Source organism: Pan troglodytes, chromosome 13 (genome assembly GCF_028858775.2).
Source record: "Pan troglodytes isolate AG18354 chromosome 13, NHGRI_mPanTro3-v2.0_pri, whole genome shotgun sequence".
In the NCBI taxonomy this organism is placed as follows: Eukaryota; Metazoa; Chordata; class Mammalia; order Primates; family Hominidae; genus Pan; species Pan troglodytes.
The window spans coordinates 64,471,856-64,492,724 of record NC_072411.2 but is presented as its reverse complement, the minus strand read 5'-3'; the positions used below and the strand labels follow the sequence as shown (position 1 = coordinate 64,492,724).

At 33.5% G+C, this 20,869-nt stretch overlaps 1 protein-coding gene across 5 annotated transcripts in view; it reads left to right on the top strand.

Moving 5' to 3' along the window:
* KCNH7 (potassium voltage-gated channel subfamily H member 7) overlaps positions 1–20,869 on the top strand; it is a 478,895-nt gene that overhangs the window by 401,358 nt on the left and 56,668 nt on the right. For all 5 annotated transcript variants that reach the window (XM_009443595.4, XM_054679079.1, XM_063790524.1 and 2 more), the window contains one exon: positions 8,960–9,359. In XM_009443595.4, the coding sequence (XP_009441870.1) occupies positions 8,960–9,359 (400 nt within the window). The remainder of the gene's footprint in view (positions 1–8,959; positions 9,360–20,869) is intronic.

Sequence of the window (20,869 nt, the reverse complement as noted above, 5' to 3'; positions counted from 1 at the left end):
CTTTTAAATTTTAAAGTCTGAATTTTAAAATGCACTAAAAATTCTGGACATAATGTAAGTGTTACCCCCAAATTAAAATCTAGTACTGCTGCCAATGTAGATCTTAGAACTGGAAGTAACCACAGGAAATTATCTAGTTCATTCCTCTGCCTAGGAAGCTAAAGTACTATTTACAGAATGAGACTGTTGAAACCTAGAATTGTTCAGTGATGCTCTCAGTTCTATTTTCTGCATTACTCTTAATTACTAATATAATACTTTATTTATTCAAAAATTTTTTGTTGGGTACCCTTCAAAGTGACAGCCACTATCCTAGGTTTAGAGATTCAGAAGTAAATCAGACAAAGTTTGTGTTGTCCAGGAACTTACATTCTAGAATTGAGGAAGAGGGGTAGGGGATGGCAGAGGGCAAAAGACCATTAATAAACAAACCGACAAACACAGTGCAGAAAGGTTTCAGGAAAGAGTAAATGCTGTGATGATAGCAAAGCAGGTGGATGTGATAGAGAATGACCTGGATGGATGGCTAATTTGAATTGGAAATTACAAAAGGCCAGTAAGGAGAGGCCATTTGAGTTGAGACTTGATAGGAAGCAACGATCCACATGAGACCACCGTGCAGAGCATTTCACACAGAAGGAAACACTAGTGAAAATGTCGCATTTGGGGAACAAGTTTGTTATGGTAGAGGAACAGAAAGATGGCTGGTGGCTGCCAGGCTGAACCACACAGTAAGAGGTGGAATGCTAAGGTTTGAGAAGGCAGAGACAGAGACCAAATCACCTAGATATGTGGGATTTCTTACTTATTCTGGCTGCAATGGAGTCTTTGGAACAGGAATGATATTATCCGATGGACATTTTGAAGACTGCAAAGGCTGTCATCTGCAGACTGGAGAGTCAGGCTAGGAGCAGGGAACTAGTTCAGACCACATGTTGTGATGCAGGACAAAACAACAGCTTGGTAGCAACAGAAATGAAGAAAAGTAAAGAAATTTGGGATATATTTTGGAGGTGAGCTGCCAAGGCTTGTTGATGGATTAAGTATTGTATGGAAGAGTAGGAGAAAAAGCAGAATTAAGGGTGGTGCAAACATTTTTTGTTGCTTGTTTATTCTTATTGAAACATTTCTTTGGTGAAGGGCAGGAGGGTTGCTGAAGCAGAATTATAAATGGTAATGCATTTATTCAGATGGAAAAACCTTAGGGAGAAAAAGTGTGTTGTGGGGAAGAAATTCCTGTTTTAGCCACCTTAAGTTTGTGATGACTATTGGTTATTGAACTACAGGTGACATGTAGGCAAGTCAAGCACCCCATGAGCACCTAGAAAAATAATATGTTAGTATAAGAAGAGAAATGAGATCCATTAAATTAAATGTTAGATACAATCCTGACAAAGATTGGTTTGGATCAGTTTCTAGACAAGAACCATGTGTCAGTTTTCTGTGTGGATCTGTTAAGGGTCTGGAGACACATATTTGACAGGTCAAAAATAAAGCCTTAAAACCTACACTTTTTAAAGTGGCAGGGATTTTGTTGTTTAGATATACAAGATCCAGTAGCCATATCTGGGATAAAGAGGAATCCCAGGAGAGGGCTTTCATATGTTCATAGATGAATATTTCTACACAATAAATGCATAAGTACATAAATAAATGCATAAGTACATAAATAAACAAATTAAGAGTGATTTACAACAAATTATAAGAACAGTCGTAATTTCTTAATTGCTTAATTTTAAGACACGGCCTCATTCTGTCACCCAAGCTAGAGTGCAGTGGTGTGATCTCAGCTCAATGCAGCCTCTGCCTCCTGGGCTCAAGTGATCCTCCACCTCACCCCCCTGAGGAGCTGGGACTACAGGCAGACGCCACCATACCCGGCTAATTTTCATATTTTTTTGCAGAGAGGGTTTCACTATGTTGTCCAGGCTGATCTCGAACTCCGAGCTCAAGTGATCTGCTTGCCTCAGCCTCCCAAAGTGCTGGAATTACAGGCGTGAGCCAGTGTGCCCGGCCCTAAAATGTTTTCTATCCATCAAAGCATCATAGATGAGCTTAGAAAACATAATTTTGTCAATGTCAATTAAACATTAATGTCTTCTTTGCCAATTTCCCTAAATGTTAAGATACTGTAACACTTTTATTTACATTCAACCCTAGAAAAAAAAATCAACTTTGTATCTATATTATGTAATCTATGTAACAGGTGTTAATAAATGCTAAGAGGATATATTGGCATATACGTTTTTACTAAAGAAGACATGGCACGGCTGGACGCAGTGGCTCACCCCTGTAATCCCAGCACTTTGGGAGGCCAAGACTGGCGGATCATGAGGTCAGGAGATGGAGACCATCCTGGCTAACACGGTGAAACCCCATCTCTACTAAAAATACAAAAAAAATTAGCTGGGCGTGGTGGCGGGTGCCTGTAGTCCCAGCTACTCGGGAGTCTGAGGCAGGAGAATGGTGTGAACCTGGGAGGCGGAGCTTGCAGTGAGCAGAGATCGCACCACTGCACTCCAGCCTGGGCGAAAGAGCGAGACTCCATCTCAAAAAAAAAAAAAAAAAAAAAAAAGACATAACTATTTAATTTTTTTCTCACATGGTTACAAATCACCTACAATAAGTAGAAGATATTCTATAATGTTAAAAAACATGTTGAAGAAAATAAATACTGGCAATAACTGGGCTTGCCTATGTCATTAATATCTTCCTGATGATAATGCCATCCAGAGAGACAATAAAAAGATTCTCTATTTCCTAATTTCTGCATCAGCAAACATCATACCACCCATTATGTCAATCATGGGCAAATTTTTTCTGTATCATTGGTTCAAAGGAATAATGTTATTGGCTCAGTCTCCAGAAAGTTAACTTTTGATTATCCGCCTCATATTTTCCCGTATTTAGCTCATCTATGGCAAATCTTAATTTCAGAGATATTAGCAGCTGAAATCTACGAAACTCTGCTCAATTACATGCTTCATTAACCTCTTACTCCCCAGAAAATTAGGATTCTTGCAATTAATTATTTGCTTCATTGACCCCTTTCCTTTCACACTTTACCGTTATTTTTTTCTGAATCCTGAATGCAAGCAAAGAAGGCCTTTGCCTAAGTAACTACCGTGCTCTTTGAGGGAAAATTCCAATAGAAAAGAGGGATTCTGATCATAATAATATGTTTGATTTATTAGTCTGATAGATGAATTGTGAAATTGATGCAAGGAAAACATTAGCAGGTATCTATATGCAAACTCTGAGCATTTCGACAGCTGAACTTGATCTTTATAATAGATATCTTTAGTTTACTTCTAAAACATCCAATATAATCATGTTCAACTTTTAGGAACAAATCATATTTTGCAGACACATATACATATACGTGTCTACACATAAAGTTGCTAAGTCTCCTTAGATGGTTTTTGGGAGTTTAGACAGAAGTTTCTATTGGCTTATATTTGGAGCTATTGGTCATGCCTCTAAAAATGTATGGCATGACTTTTAAGAGATATAAGATCCTCAATGGAAAAATTATTTTGCTTTTAGTTGATCATTTGTTCGTTTGTATGTGATTGATTGTCTACATTTTGCTAGAGATGGCATAAAGTATAACCCTTGGTAAAATATTTCTCAGGACAAGTCAAATTATCATTTAAAAAATATGACATCCCTAGTTATTTATTTGTTGTAACATTTGCATACTACTGTTTAGAATCACTTGATGGTCAGTTGTCTGCTACTGTACAGAAAGCCAAAGTGAGTTCAAATTGCAGAAAAAATAAAATGTTAATTATAAAACAAAACAAAGATAAATGTCTCAATAATAAAGGTTATTAAATATTGAAATGAGTTTCCCAGTGAAATTGTAAAAATCTCCTCTTTAAAAGCCATACTTCAGAAGTATTTGTGAGGTTGATATAAATAAATTACAATCTAGGTAATTCCCCAAGGTTTTAGAAACATTCAAAATATATTTCTTTGATTGTATTAGTAAATGCGTCCTTAGAAATATTGCAATGATGTAGTTAAGCTGAACAAAGGACTAGAAACTAGTTTCTGATATTGTTGAGCTTTATTGGATAAATAATTGAATCATGTATATAAATACCAGAACTTAGAGGGGATTAGCTGAAATGAAATCTAAAGCAAAATATGAGTGTGGAGTAATGAAATTTATTACTTATCTCGTGTTAACATTTCCCCACTTGCACCCAAATATTTATTGAAAAAAGGACAAGTGATGGATTAAGTAGAAAGTTTCAGTGATCATTCATTCTATCAACCCTGCATATGAAACCAAAGATCACATACTTGCATATTTTTATTTATAGAAGAATAATTGTATCACTTATTTATAGGCAAAGGTTTTAGAGAGTAAATTTCTGAAATAATATATTTTAAATATAAGATTCTTAAAAATGTTTACTAAAAAATAAGGTACAATTATTTTTCAAAAATTTTTAAATATTTTTGAACAAAGTATTTTTTCTTATTAATGAGTCTCTCTTCATTTAACTGTAGACAATTTATTCTTGAGTAGAGAGTTGTTTAATACTGACAAGAAGTTACTTATTCTAATTTCAAGCCTTCAAAAAGAATTCCACTGGCATGAAGAGAGAATCTTGCCTGATTTATTGTAAAATATCTACAAAAAACAACCACACAGTCTTCCTGAGTCTGGACCTAGTATCTAACATACATACAAAACTTCATTGTTTAGAATATATATATGTATTTTTTAAATAATGTTTAGTTTAAAAATTAATATACCTAATAAAGGGAACAAACTTCTACCTCAATATAAGAAGGCATCTAGGGCTTTAGTAAAGAGTGGATGTGGATGTGTTTTTAAAGTTTTGAAATTGAATGATATTAATCAGCCACCCAGCAAAATGAATAATTGAATTTTTGGAAAAAGAGTTACTTTAGATTAAAAACAATAATATTGACAAGATACATTAAAAATAAAAATCTCACAGAGACTGACTTTACTGTGACATTTTGGAAAAAGGAGTTGGAAAATTATTCAGTCACAATAAATAAGTTGAGTTCTGAGATAGCATGGGTGCTGGTGGGTGAAGTCTTGACTTGTTAAGAGTTCATTATGTCCCCTTTGCTATAGTTAGTGGCAGGACTGGAAAACAAAGTGCCTTGCTTCAATGTACTGCAAAATGACTCACCTGTTTTTGTATCTTATTTTCATTATGTGTTTGTATTTTATAACAATAACCACATTTTGCCATCTAGTGAGCTTTTATGCTCTTTTTAGTTGCTTTCAAGAATAACAATAAACAGACAATATTTTTCTAATACCAGTGAAGTTTAAGAAATACCATCTAAGAGACAGTTTTTTACTCTAGTTTTTAAAATTGTGAACAAATTTATGGATAGTTACATTTATTATATTTTCAAAAATCAAAAAATTGGGATTTCCATCATGTCTGGATATTACATGAAATTAGATGTGCTGGGAGATAATTATGCATTCTGAAAACAATTATACTCAGTCAAATTCTGATCTTAGCACAATATAATAGAGTAGTTGTTGGTCCTGTTTCACTTGCAGGTAACATAAAGATGGCCCATTAAACTAAACAATGGGGCTAAGGGTTCATAACAAATTGGCAGGAGAAGATTAATAATTATTAAATCTACTCTCTCTTAGATTTTAATGCAATCACTTCTCTCTATTCTGCAATCTGGGGCAAGACACCTTAAGTGTTTAAAGAAATATTAAAATAATAAGCAGGAAAGGGTTATTACAATCCTAAGCATCATCTACAAGATGTGTTATACACAACTGTAGCTAACAAAGAATGCCCAGATGTGTTAGCTGCAATTTGATAACAATAGAAGTAAGGCAAGGCATCTGTTACATTGTCAAGCCAGCATATGTAGTTATTCTGCAGTACATGTTACAGAATTACAAGAGAATAGCTTTGACTGTTGAAGTCAATATTCACTCATCCTTATAATGCAACTGAGAGATATAATTACTACTTAGTAATTTCTTCCCCTTCCCCCTAATTTGTGGCTCTCTCATTACTTCTGCAATTATTTAACATGAATACTGTCATACATGTTGAGACTTCAACATGTCCCATATATCTTAAACTTTCTTTTTCCAGAAATGATGTCACTTGTATGTTACTATGTACATTATATTGATTTATCTGCTTAGAGAACTTACTGTCATATAGATTTTGACTTCATTTTGATAGAATGCTAGAAGAAACATCAGAGATTTCTTTGGAAGGAAGGCAAAAAGGAAGGTTGCATGCACAGCAGATTTCATTGCTCTTCTTATCATAACATCATTTTTACTCTACCGTCTTTACAACCAGCAGAGTCATTAGTACTTATTATCACAATATGTTATAAAAACAGCTCATTTATTTTAAAGCTTTTCACTTCATTTAACCAACTACTTGGAGAATTTTTATTATACTTCATTTATTTTGAGGATCAGAAAGAAATTTGGCTCCAAAAACAAGAAAATTTTAACCATAATTCTCAAATATTTCTGATTTCTCAGGACAAATAAACAGAAAGTAGAATTAAGAGGAAAAATAAACATAGGAAGCTGAGCTGTGTAGAAATGGTGAAATGTTGAACCAGGGTGACTCCTACCAGAGTCTGAGCAGTCAGTGTGCCTCATGAAGTCCCTTTGTTTCAATGCCCCTGCCATTTCTTGAGGCGAGCTGCAAGGCCAGTACGGAAAGGCCCCCACTTGTGATTCCAGATATCTAAGTATTGCGTTTAAAAAGGGTGGAAGCTCTTTCAACCCATTTCACAACATAAAGTTCCTGCTTATTGATGGAAAGAAAAATGTAAAGGATGTTTAAATAGAAAGATAGAGTTCCTGTTTATTGGGTACTGTCTATAACTCTGTAAGGTTGGCCTTATTATTTGTATTCACAGATGAAGAAACTACACTTCATATACAGATGAAGTGTAAGATTAAATGAATAACTTATCCAAGGGGACATTCTATGGAGGCAGAATTCAAACATAAGTTTGTCTGTTCCAAAGTCCTAGCACATAACTGCTAAGCTAAAATATTGATAATACATATATTAGAAAGTTTGCTTTTCTCTCAGGGATCCAGCCAATAATAATTTAAAACCTATATTCGTTCATAGGGAAGAAATATACTTTTAAACCTATAAAGAAGAAAAAAAGCAAGCACCTTCATTCCACTCTGAAAAACAACTCAGTATTGGAGACAGAGAAGACTCACCTCTCTAAACATCCCCAAATGAGCAGAGACCAGAGTCTAGTTATGATAAATACGTGTCAACTACACAAGTTCCTCTCAACTTTAAAGGGTTCCAATACTAACAGAGAATAATTCAGGGGAGACTAAGTGATCCCCTTTCCCTTGTGATTGCTATGGCACAAGGGAAAAACAAGAAACTGTAGAACACTTATTAGAACATTCTTTTAAAGACAGGGTCTTGCTCTGTTGCCCAGGCTCGAGTGCAGTGGCACAATAATAGCTCACTGCAATCTCAAATTCCTGGGCTCAAGTGATCCTCCACCTCAGCCTCTAGAATAGCTGGGACTACAGGCATCCACCACCATACCCAGCTAATTTATTTTATTTTATTTTAATTTTTTTGTATAGGCTGAGTCTCACTATATTGCCCAGGCTGGTCTCAAATACCTGGGCTCAAGTGATCCTACTGCTTCAGCCTGCCAAAGTACTGGGATTATAGGCACAAGCCACCACAACCAGCCAGAACATTTTAATGAAAAAGTTTTTTTAATATTTAGTGCTCCTTTGTCATCATCAATATTAATACATAAGGTGTGGTAGTTATTCCATGTGCTATTTCTTCCATTAAGATATAAGTGTTCTTAATGTAGTTGGATGTGCTTTGGGAAATAGCAACAATGAACAGATGAAATAACTCAATAATTGATTGGTAAACACCATGTAACTATGGAATAATTATATGCCCTGTGAATTATATAGTACTTATAGTTGACATTATTTAGGAAACCTAAGAAATGAACTTGTAATTTGTACTTATCAGATTTGAAGTCCAAACAACCAGTTAAGTATCCTGTTATTATATAGAAGTAGCCTATCATTAGATACCTGGTCAGTAATAATCACCCAATTAGTTACACATATCATAGCCAAAAGCAAAATGCAATTATAATATCACTGGGACATCAAGAAATAATTTCTCAATTTAGCACACTTAGGAATAAAAAATGCATTTAAATGTAGTGCCTAATTCATGCATGCAATCATCCAATAAGTGTCCCCACAGTTATGGGAAGAAGGGGCTTGACTAGCTCCTTCTCATTATACAGATGGTTTGCAACTCAAATGTCAGCTCCTCAGCAAGGCCCTTCTTGGTCTTCATTTTTAAAGCAGTTTCTACCCCAATCCATGCCTCCAAATACCCTCTGTCATATTTCTCTGCTTCCTATCATCATGGCACTTTGTTCTCTCAAATTAATTATTTGTTTGTTTTTAAAAAATCTCTCTCTCCTCAGTAGACTAGGATCTTGTTTTCTCTTCATTAGATTAGACACTTTGTCTATTAAATAACTGTCTCTATTAGGAAAGTAACCATGTCTGTTTGTTTAACACTATAATATCAGTGTGTGGCGTTAGTAGGCACACAGTAACACACTAGAATGTATGTTGGTGAATGAATTCACTGAGGACTTATGCAAGGCACTTAGAACATAAAACAAGACAGATTCTGTGCCCCATGTCTTGCATGCCACAATACTGAATTAATGTGTCATGCACTTTCAAAGTATTTTCCAAAGTAGGTATCACATTAAAAAAAGAACCAAGTTTAATACTGAATTTAAATAGGCAGTTATCCTTAATACTACCATATTGTCTTAACCTGTTTTTGTCCACTTTGCTTCATATGAATGTACTTTGAATTGTTTGCCGACCGTTTCTGACTGTGTACATTTATTTCTACAGACAACAACATTAATTGGTCTTTTGAAGACTGCCCGACTCCTCCGTCTTGTGCGCGTGGCCAGGAAACTGGATCGATATTCAGAATATGGCGCTGCTGTTCTAATGCTCTTAATGTGCATCTTTGCCCTGATTGCTCACTGGCTGGCTTGCATTTGGTATGCGATTGGGAATGTAGAAAGGCCTTACCTGACTGACAAAATCGGATGGTTGGATTCCTTAGGACAACAAATTGGGAAACGTTACAATGACAGTGACTCAAGTTCTGGACCATCCATTAAAGACAAATACGTCACAGCACTTTATTTTACCTTCAGCAGTTTAACCAGTGTAGGATTCGGGAATGTGTCTCCTAACACGAATTCGGAGAAAATCTTTTCAATTTGTGTCATGTTGATTGGCTGTAAGTAGCTTTCTCTTCTGTTGTCTATTAGGATAGAATAATACCTTGAAATTAATATTGCTACAATATTTAGAGTAAGGCAAAGAAAAAAATTACAGAAAATTGAGGAGATAATGGGATTACATATATGGGTACTGTATTCCATCAAATCTGATTCTCTCTGTGAAGTAGAGACACCAAAAGGTCTTTTTGAACCTTAGGGAACTATGGGCATAAAATTGGAGCAACATGGTTTCAGGAATTGAAACTAGCAGTCCAGTTTTACTGCTATAAAAAGAGTATCTGTAATTTATTACCAATGGTTATTTTGCTATTTCAAGCTGAGGCTAGATTACAATGGGAAATACTCATTTACACTACATGATGATAGATAGATAGATAGATAGATAGATATAAAAAATGTACAAACTAAAAAATGTTAACCATATATATCATTACAACAATTATTCTGTAAACTGATCTTTCATATACATATGTATGTATGTGTGTATATATATATATACATGCAACATACACATACCGATTTATACATAATATACATGTAATTTTCCCTGTCATTGACTAAAAATTTCTTTTCCTGTGACATTATGTCAAGATCTAAGTGATTGGTTAATGTCATGAGCATCATTCATAACAGATATTCTTTGGAATTAAAAAAGCTTTGTTAAAAGATGTTTTAATATTAACATGTATTTTTTAATAATGCTGCGGAACCACTGAAGGTGAACTTGCTGTTTCCAGGCAGCAATCAGCAAAAGCATAAAAGCATGATGGATTTTTATTTTCATTTTTTCACCGTATTTTTAAAAATAATTTCAACTTTTATTTTAGATTCAGGGGGTATGTGCACAGGTTTGTTACATGGGTATATTGTGTGATGCTGAAGTTTGGGGTATGAATGATTCCCATCACCCAGATCATGAGCATAGTACCCAATAGGTAGTTTTTCAGTCCTTGCCCCCGTCCCTTTATCTCACTCTACTAGTCCTCCATGTCTATTGTTCTCATCTTTATGTCCATGCGTACGTAATGCTTAGCCTCCACTTATAAGTGAGAACATGTGGTCTTTGGTTTTCTGTTCCTGTATTAATTCACTTAGGATAATGGCCTCCAGCTGCAGCCATGTTGCTGCAAAGGATGTGCTTTTTTTTCTTTTTTATGGCTGCATAGTAGTCCATATTGTATATGTACTATGTTTTATTTATCCAGTTTACTGCTGATGGACATCTAGGTTGATTCCATGTCTTCTTCAATGTGAATACTGCTGCAATGAACATATAAGTACATGTGTCTTTTTGGTAGAATGATTTATTTTTCTTCAGGTATATACCCAGTAATGGAATTGTTGGGTCAAATGATAATTCTGTTTTAAGTTGTTTGAGAAACCTTCAAACTGCATTCCACAGTTGCTGAACTAATTTATATTTCCCTCAAGCAATAAATGCTTATATTCCCCAATATAAGCATTCCATTTTCTCCACAGCCTCACCAGCATCTGTTATCCAGATGGTATTTCCTAGGTTTTCTTCTAGGATTTTTATGGTTTGAGGTCTTACATTCCAATCTTAAATCCATCTTGATTTAATTTTTGTAGATGGTGAAAGATATGGGTCCAGTTCAACACTTCTGCATATGGCTAGCCAGCTGTCTCAGCACCATTTATTGAATAGGGAGTCCTTTATACCATTGCTTATTTTCATCAACTTTGTTGAAGATCAGATGGCTGTAGGTGTGCAGCTTTATTTCTGGGTTTTCTATTCTATTCTATTGGCCTATGTGTCTGTTTTTGTACCAGTACCATGCTGTTTTGGTTACTGTGGCCTTATAGTATAGTTTGAAGTCGGGTAATGTGATGCCTCCAGCTTTGCTCTTTTTGTTCAGGATTGCTTTGACTATTCAGGCTCTGTTTCACTTTCTATAAATTTCATAATCGTTTTTTCTAATTCTGTGGAAAATGACATTGGTAGTTTGGTAGGAATAGCATTGAATCTGTAAATTGCTTTGGGGAGTATGGACATTTTAACAATATTGCCTCTTTTTATTCATGAGCATGGAATGTTTGTCCATTTGTTTGTGTCATCTATGATTTCTTTCAGCAGTGTTTTGTAGGTCTCCTTGTAGAGACCTTTCACCTCCTTGGTTAGATGTATTCCCCGCTATTTTATTTTTTGACTGTTGTAAATGGGATTGCATTCTTGATTTGGAACATTATTGGTTCATGAAATGCTACTAATTTTTGCACATTGATTCTGTATCTTGAAACTTTACTGAAGACATTTATCATTTCTAGGATCTTTTTGGTTGTTTATAGGAAGAGAATAATATTATCAGCAAAGAGAGATAATTTGACTTCTTTTCCTGTTTGGAGGCCTTTTATTTCTTTCTCTTGCCTGCTTGTTCTAGCTAGGACTTCCAGTGCTAAGTTGAATAGGAGTAGTGAGAGTGGGCATCCTTGTGTTGCTCCTGCTTAATGGGAATGCTTCCAGTTTTTTTCCCATTCATGATATTGGCTGTGGGTTTGCAGCAGATTGCTTTTATTATTTCAAAGTATGATCTTTCAATGCCTAGTTTGTTGAGGGTTTTTAATCAGGAAAATTTTGGATTTTAAGCATGGTTTATTTCTAAAGATTCAAAAAGAACATCATCCTTAGAATGCATAGAAAGTTGAAAATAGATCCTGATCGTTGATTTTTAAATGTCAACATGATAATAAAATGTGCTTAGATAAATCCCTATTAATGAAATTTAAATAAATTCACCAAGTTTATTGTCTACTTTATATAAAATGTACTTTTCATATTTTTAGTGTTTTTATTTTAGTAGCATTTTTATAAGCAAAAACATTACATTTCAATAACTATTAAGACATTCTACAAATTCAGTCCAAGTCTAGGCTGCAAACACAGAAGTAACATTGTACCCAGAAAGAAATGGAAGTTGAATCTCCTAGAATAAAATAGAAATATGTATTCCAGAGAGACAGAACACAGAGCAAACACAGTTCCAACCATTTTGCGATTAAAACTAATAGTAAACACTTTATAGGGGTCATCTGCTTTAGTGGCATAGGTATCAAACAAGGAAATAATTGATCTTAATTAAACACATATATAGCAGAAATATCCTTTTAAGAAAATAGAACCTGTATTTTGAAACTTAGAATTTTTAAGAAAGACTTTTAAAAATGCACTTAAGTTTAGCCAGCTCACCACTTAGTAATCCACACCACTTGTGAGGATTAAGTAAAATATGTAGTGCTATTTATCATGTGGATTTTTTAAGATTGAAGATAGCTCAGTTCTTTACTTGCCCTACACCTGATCTCCATTCCCTCAATCAGGGAATTTTAGGCAATTTTCTTCCTTTGTCCTTCCTTTCTTCCTTTCTTCTTTCCTTCCTTTTTTTCCTTTTTAATATAGCACTAGACTATTTCTATTAATTTGTTAAGAATAATACATGTTTTCTGCAGATGAATTGTATCTTTCAAGAAAAAAGAAAACACTCTAATTAAATTGATTACAGTAAGATACACCCACATTTCACATACCATCATTTATTTGAATGTAAGACTTGGTTCTATACACCTTAATCCAAATGGGATTATGTAAAGCTTTATGTCACACAGGAAATACTTTATAGGTACTCCTGGAGAACTGCACCATGACATATTATGTCATAAATAAGGAAAAGAGTAAAATTAAGACTTGAAATTTGGCAATAATAAGAATACTGAAATTTATGTACCCATTTTGATGTATATAGGTGTATATGCACATGATATTCCCAGTTAAATCTAAGTATATTAAAAAATGATATGGTTTTATCTATGCACATCCTCCTCAGACCCATTAGTGGCCTTATTTTAGCCTGAAAAAAATAAAATAACAAAAAATGTGATAAAAGATCGTATATGTGCTAATTACAACTATTGTGATTATCAGGTTGAACTTTCTCAGCATCCTGTGTTTAACTCTAATCTTTATTCTAAAAGAAAAATTTGAAGCCAAGTTGTAGAAAACAAGGCAATCAGCCTTCTATCTTATAGCGATATAATTGAAGGAAACTAAAAATAAAACATTAAATGCAAATAGTAAATATCTAATGCATATAGATTGTTATATGTATTTTTAAAAGCTGCTATTTGCAAAGACAGTTTTTGTACTGCTGACTGTGTACAGAGTACAGTAACCAGATAATACATTTTAAAAGTGTATATAATTCAAAATAAAAAAGGAAGACAGTGAAGTCATTAAATAATTGTAAATATAAGTGATGCTCATATATTTATACCTGTTTTCTAACATATAGCATAATTTTATATCTTAAATATTATAAATAACATGTATATATTTAATTTTTAAAAACACATAAACCAGAAAAATAAAGGCAAATGTATTCCATTTCTGACCTGCTTGACAAGCATATTGATTGGGAGAATTTCTTATTTTTGTAGCATGTAAAAAAAAAAGTTACTGGAGTTCTGCTTCCAGTTATGATGGAGTTACTAAAACCTTACTCTCCTTCTATTAAAAACATACAGAAAACTGAACAAAATATATAAGGCAATTGTTTTCAGGCACTGGAAAATTAATAGGGAAGTTTGATCCCTGAAACAAGGAAAGCAAACAATATGGGCCACGTGTTATCTTGGTTTTTTGCCTGGAGGCACTTCCTGGACCACAGTGAACACAGAAGGGAGAAATAACCTAAGCAGACCCCAGCAGTCTTACGGAGTTAAGAAAACAAGATCAGAGGTCATGGAGACTAAGGTGCTGCAGTTTGCAAGACAGGCAACAGGAGATGTAGTTATGGAAAAGAAAAGCTCCAGAAACCTACATAGGTATCCTTTTGAATCTACTAATGAATACTAAGTCACAAATGCATGGGGTAAAACTCCCGAAAACCCACCAAAGAAATACCAGAAGTACTATAAGCTAAACAATTTCCAGAGCTCACATAGATGTGGGAGATTTTCAACTTTCAACCAGCAGAAAGGAAAACCCTTATTAACATCCAGGGTATTTGGTAGAAATCTCAGAAAAAAATAGTGCTGTAGTACTAGGGCTAATCTGTCCCCCAAAAAAGCTTAAACAGCAAGCTTCAAAAGGAACAAGCAGATCCTCAAGTGGTTTAACTCCTGCAAGAACATCTAACTTTTTTTAAGACAAAAAAAAAAGTTACAAGCATTGAAGAAGGTTAAATTTATAGTGCCCAATATCTATTTAAAATTTAAGAGCTATTATAAGAAACAGAAAAATGTGATTCTTAACAGGAAAAAAAAATCAAGTAAAATGGAACCAGAATTTACAAAGATGATGAAGGCAAGCAAAAAAAAATCTGTTTTTTTTAATGATAGAAACTTTTAACTTTAAAAATAATGGCAGAAATTTTTCCAAAATTAATGAAAACTATAAAACCACATATCCAAGAAGTCCAGTGAATCCCAAACAAGTTAAGTATGAATAAAATACACTGGTGCACATCATAATCAAATATTAAATGCTGCTAGAGAAAAAAAGACACATCATATACAAAGGAAAAAGATAATGTTGATAGATTTCTTATTAGAACAATGAAAGCCAAAAGACAATGGAACAAAATCGTTATATTGCTGAAAGAAAAACAAAATCTCTCAACATAGGAATCTGTGTTTAATTAAACTACTCTTCAAAAATGACAAAACCTGACATAATTCTTCATGAGCAGTCTACAAGAAATGATAAAGTTCTTCAAGTGAAGGAAAATTATACCAGATGAAAATTTGGATCAACACAAAGGAACGAAAAGCTAGAAGTGGTAAATGTGTGAGTAAAAAAAAAGACTTTTTCCTCATTTCTAAATGTCTAAAAAAATAATTGACTCCTTAAAGCAAAAAATAATGTCAATGAATGTGCAGGTTTTATAACGTATGTAGAAGGAGAAATTATGACAATGATAGTACCAAAAAGTGGGAAGAAGAAATAGAAGTATATATTGCTGTAAGATTCCTACATCATTCGTGACATGGTATTATGCTATTTAAAGTAGATGTTGACCAATTTAAAATGCATGTTATAAATCCTACAACTATAGCTAACAAGCCAACAGGAAAGACAAAATGAAATAATAACAAAATAACAAATGTAAAATATTGTAGGAAATAAGTAAAAAGGGAAATGCAGAAAACAAATAGCAAGATAGTATATTTAAACCCAAATATACCAATAGTTGCATTAAATATAAATGATCTAAATGCTTTCATTGAAATGGAGAAATTATCAGAAAGCATTTAAAAAAATAAGACAGCCATACGCTGTCTAAAGAAAACATACTTATAAAGATTAAAAAAATTAAAAAGAATGTTCATACAAATCCTAATCATAAGAAAATCTGAGGAACAGTATTAACTTCAGACAATGTAGTGATATTAACTTCAGGACAGGTACTATTACCAAAGGTAAAATAGACAAATATAGCAATCCTAAATGTGTATGCACTCAATTACAGAACTTTAAATTACATGAAGGAAAAACTGATGTAACTGAAAGGAGAAATTGACAAATTCACAAGACAAATTCATAATTATAGTTTGCAATGTTAACACTCCTCTCAGCGTTTTATAGAATAAATAGACCAAATGAATAAAAATATAGAAAACTTAAATAATACTAACAGCTAAACTTGACATATTGACAATTATAAAATACCAGCAGAATACACGTTCTTTTCTAGCATGTATGGAACATTTACCAGTAGACAAGCCATATGCTGGGCTACAAAAGAAGTCTCAATAAATTTGAAAATGCTAAAATCATACAAAGTATTTATCTGACCATAGAGAAACCAGAAATCAACAATAAAAGAAAGAAGAGGAGAAGGAGGAAGAGGGCAAGGAGTAGGAGAAAAAACTGATAGATGTTTAGAAACTCCCCAAATGTTTAGAAATAGGTTCCAAATAACTCACAGTTCAAAGAAGAAATCACATGGAAAATTACAAACTATTTTTAACTTAATAAAAATGAAAATAAAATGTATCAAAATTTGTATAGGGCACCTAAGGCATTTTTTAGTGATAAATCTATAGCTTTAAGTGTTTTTATTTAAAAAGGAGATCTAAAATCAAAAATCTAAGCTTGTATTTTAAGAAGCTAGTAAAAGGCAAGCAAATTAAAACCTAATACAACTGGAAGAAAAGAAATAATAGATATAAGAGCAGAAGTCAATAAAAATAGAAAACAAACAAGAGAGAAAGTTAATGGAAGTAATTTTTAAAATCAGTCAAACTGATAAGCCTCCAACTAGACTAAAAGAGAGAACATAAGTTACTGTCCTGTATGAAAGAAAGATAATAACACAAGTCTTATGGACATTAAAAGGATAAGAAAAGAACATTATAAAGAACAATAAACTTGACAATTTAGATCAAATGAAAAAATTATTTGAATTATACACATTACCAAAACTGAAACAAACAAAATTAACTCTGAATCATAAAATACAAATTGATAAATTGGATTTCATCAAAAGTAATAACTTCTGCTCTTCAAAAAACACCATTAAGAAAAGAAATGGACAAATGGTAGACTGGAAGAAAATATTTTCAATACCGAGATCATAAAAGGGCTTATATCCAGAATATATCAATAATTCTTACAAATCCATAATAAGAAGACAACTCAATTTAAAAATGGGTGAAGTATTTGAAAAGATAGTTCACAAAATATATATGAATGACGAATAAAGTCATGAAAAGATGTCATTAATCATCAGGAAAATGCACATTAAAACTCTAATGAGATATTACCTGTACACACTACAATGGTTAAAATTAAAGACTGATAAAACCAAGTGTTGGAGAGGATATGGAACAAATGGTATTTTCATACATTGCTGGGGAGAATGTAAAATGATACAACTTTGAAAAACAGTTTGGCAGTTTCTTATAAAGTTAAACGTACCACACAACTCAGCAATTCCACTCTTAGGTGTTTAAAAGGGAAATGAAAATATAAGCCCACACAAAGACTTGTATACAAGTGTTCATGGCAGTTTTATTCATAATAGCCAAAAACTAGAAACAGCAAGGTTTCCATCAACAGGAGAAGAGATAAACAAACTATGGTATAGCCATATGATGCACATCAATTCAGCAGTTAAAAAAAAAACAAATTACTGATACACACAACAGAATGATTCTCAAAAACATTATGTTGAGCAAAAGAAGTCAGTCACAAATGTACATAATGAATATGTACATTATAATTCCACTTATATAAAATCCTAGAAAATGCAAACTAATCTGTAATGACATAAAGGAGCTCGGTGGTTGTCTAAGGTCTGAAGTGAGTGGTTGCAAGCAGCCAAAGAACACAAGGAGACTTTTAGAGTGAAGAAAATGTTCTATATCATGATCGTGTTTACAGAAGTGTATACATTTGTCAAAACTAATTGAACTATACACTTAAAATAGATGCATCTTACATATAAATTACACATCAATAAAATTTATTTTATTAAGTTACAGAGTTGTTTAAATTTATGTAGTAGAAATGCAGGTGTATTTGTCAACATGTTTCAGCTAATATCTTCTGACCAACCAAATATATTAGTATGGTCAGCATATCAGAATTAAGGCGTGGTGTGCTGAAGGAAGTTTTAAGAGACCCCTGTTTTATTTCTATAATACCTAAACTAAAGCAAACCATTTGGATGAAAAAAGAACTCCCTATTTTATAAAACTAAAAATACTGAGTTAAGGAGAGATGCCTAGATATCCATAGTCTTTCAACTTGCTTTTGATTGATATTTTTGCCAGTTGGGCATCAACTAAATAATACGCACAGAACATAAGTATTTTATTCTTCTCTCTTACTTACAACCTCTAGCTCCATTTCCTTCCTAAAGAATAGGAAAAAGATTAATGTCTTTATTATAATTTAAAAGTCATAATCACAGAATTTCCTAAAAATAAGTATTTCAGGTCACTTTTTTTTTTTTTAAAGATAGGGTCTCTGTCACCCAGGCTGGAGTGCAGTGGCACGAACTTGGCTCACTGCAACCTGAGCCTCCCTGGATCAAGCAATTCTCGTGCCTCAGCTTCCGGAATAGCTGGTACTACAGGCGCACACCACCATACCTGGCTAATGTTTGTATTTGTTGTAGAGATGGGGTTTTGCCATCTTGCCCAGACTGGTCTCGAACCGCTGAGTTCAGGTGATCCACCTGCCTCGGCCTCCCAAAGTGCTGGGATTACAGGCATGAGCCACCGCGTCTGACCATAAATTAGTCTCTTATCTATTCAACTATGTACTTATAATCCAGATTTTGTTTCATCTTGACAGCTAGTGGGAAATGCTTGTTTATGACCTAAACTAACATTTTGGTTAATTTTGATGGTAGAGATAAAACTCTACCATCCAAATAACATCTAATTTGCTAAAATCTATTTAATAAATAAGAATTTTTCCTGATCTTTCTTGATCATGTGATGGTTTAGGTAAAACATGTGTTTCCTGATCATGTGTGGTTTAGGTAAAACAAATAGCATTGATTTTGTGCCCTCTGACTGAATCTACTTCCTGAGCACATGATAGGTATTTTGGAAACATAGCATCACACGTAATTGTTTCCCCACTACATTTAGCATGAGTAAAACGTATTTTTCACATGAATCTCCTTGGATCACAGGAATCAATTTCTGGCAAATATTGTTAATTCTCTTTTTAAAGAATGATTCATTTACTCAAAAACAATTTAGGCTCACCTTTTCTTCATGTAGAAGATACAATCTAAACATCTGCTCTACCTTACAGAGAATTAATGTCTCTTATACATGCCAATTCAGCCTCACTAGAGATCTCCTGTATTAGTCTGAAAGTCCAGAGAAGCAGAACCAAAAGATAGGTAGATACTAGATAGACATATATGTTTGAATATAGATAAAGATATAAAGAGATTTATTCGAAGAAATTGGCTCACACAGTTATAGAGGCTGAAAAGTCTCAAGATCTGTACTCAGTAACTGGGTCTAGACCACGGAGAGCCCATGATGTGTTTTCAGTCTGAGTCGGAGCGCAAGTCCAAAGGCTGGAGTAGACTGATATTCCTGCTCAGACAGTCAAGCACAGAGTTCATTCGACTTTACTTCCCCTTTTTCTTCTATTCAGGCCTTCAATGAGTTGGATGCAGCCCACCCACAGTGGGGAGGACAATCTGCTTTACTTGTTTACTGAACCAAATGCTAATCTCCTCTGCAAACCCCTTACAGACACACCCAGAATATTTGTGTAACCAAATATCCAGGCACACTGTGGCCCAGTCAAGTTGATATAAAATTAACCACCACATCTCCCCAACTTTCATCCCCTTAAATAGATAAAAACAAGGGGTCACTGCTTTCCCTGGGACTTTCTCTTACTTGGGATATCTATGGTACATAAGGATCTTGATAACCAATCATGACAAGATAAGCAAACAAGGTAAGATGGAAAAGCAAGCAAGTGCCCAGGAAAACATATTAGTTTAAAACATGGCCAGAATCTGGCCAAAGCTTACTTTGAAAATGATTAAGTGGATTATAGAAGCAATTGTTTATAAAATTTGTTTGAGGGAAAAAAATGTGTTGTTTGAATTTACTTTAATTAAACACTTCAAATTCTTGTTGCTGCTTTCCCCACCCTGGTATATAGCTATTCCAGTGATTTAAACATATATTACCGTATCTCTTAGTTTCTGATAGATGCCCAAAGATCAATATTCAGAATATATATCGTGATGTGACTTTCTGTACAGAGAATAGCATTTATCTTTAGAATTATTAGAAATAAATACAAATATAAAAAAGAGAGAAAGTGCTTAAAGAGCTTATTTTAAATCATGAAGATTTAGTGTAAGAAGCACCAATACAGATATTCTACCTAAATGCTGATTATGTTGCAAGGGATCTCATAGCGGTTTCTTCCCATAGATGAAAGAACAAAAATGTGTTCTATTTTTTCCCTACAAAAATAAAGCTATGTGAATTTTCTAAGCCAGAGTTATGTTTCTTATGCAAAAATACTATGAAAATGAATTGGAATAGGATAAAAACTGTATACAAATTAACACTCTAAGGAAACTGGTTTCTTAAAAGAATTTGTTATCCCTTAACAAACCTAATGTATTCAAAATAATCTCAAATTTAATAATAGATTTTTATTCTACAAGGTTAGATTTGAGGCTGAAAGGCAGAAATAAGTCACAATTTAAAACTAATGTGTTAACTCCAATTCAAAAAGGGTTTTTAAATCCCTAAAAGATGCTTTTGCCTCATATTTTTTCAAGAAAATGTATTTATGGTGAGCCATGACATGCCTTCTTTTTCAAGTGAAAGGGTTTATTTCAAATGCATTTTCTCCCTAGTCAGTGCTCCCAGCCACAAGCTGATATAATAAACAATCTGAGTTTTCACTTTCATTTAGAATCCATGATGAATTTGGATACTTTCCCTCTCCAGCTTTATCACTAAAATTATGAAATGTAAAGCAGTTTTA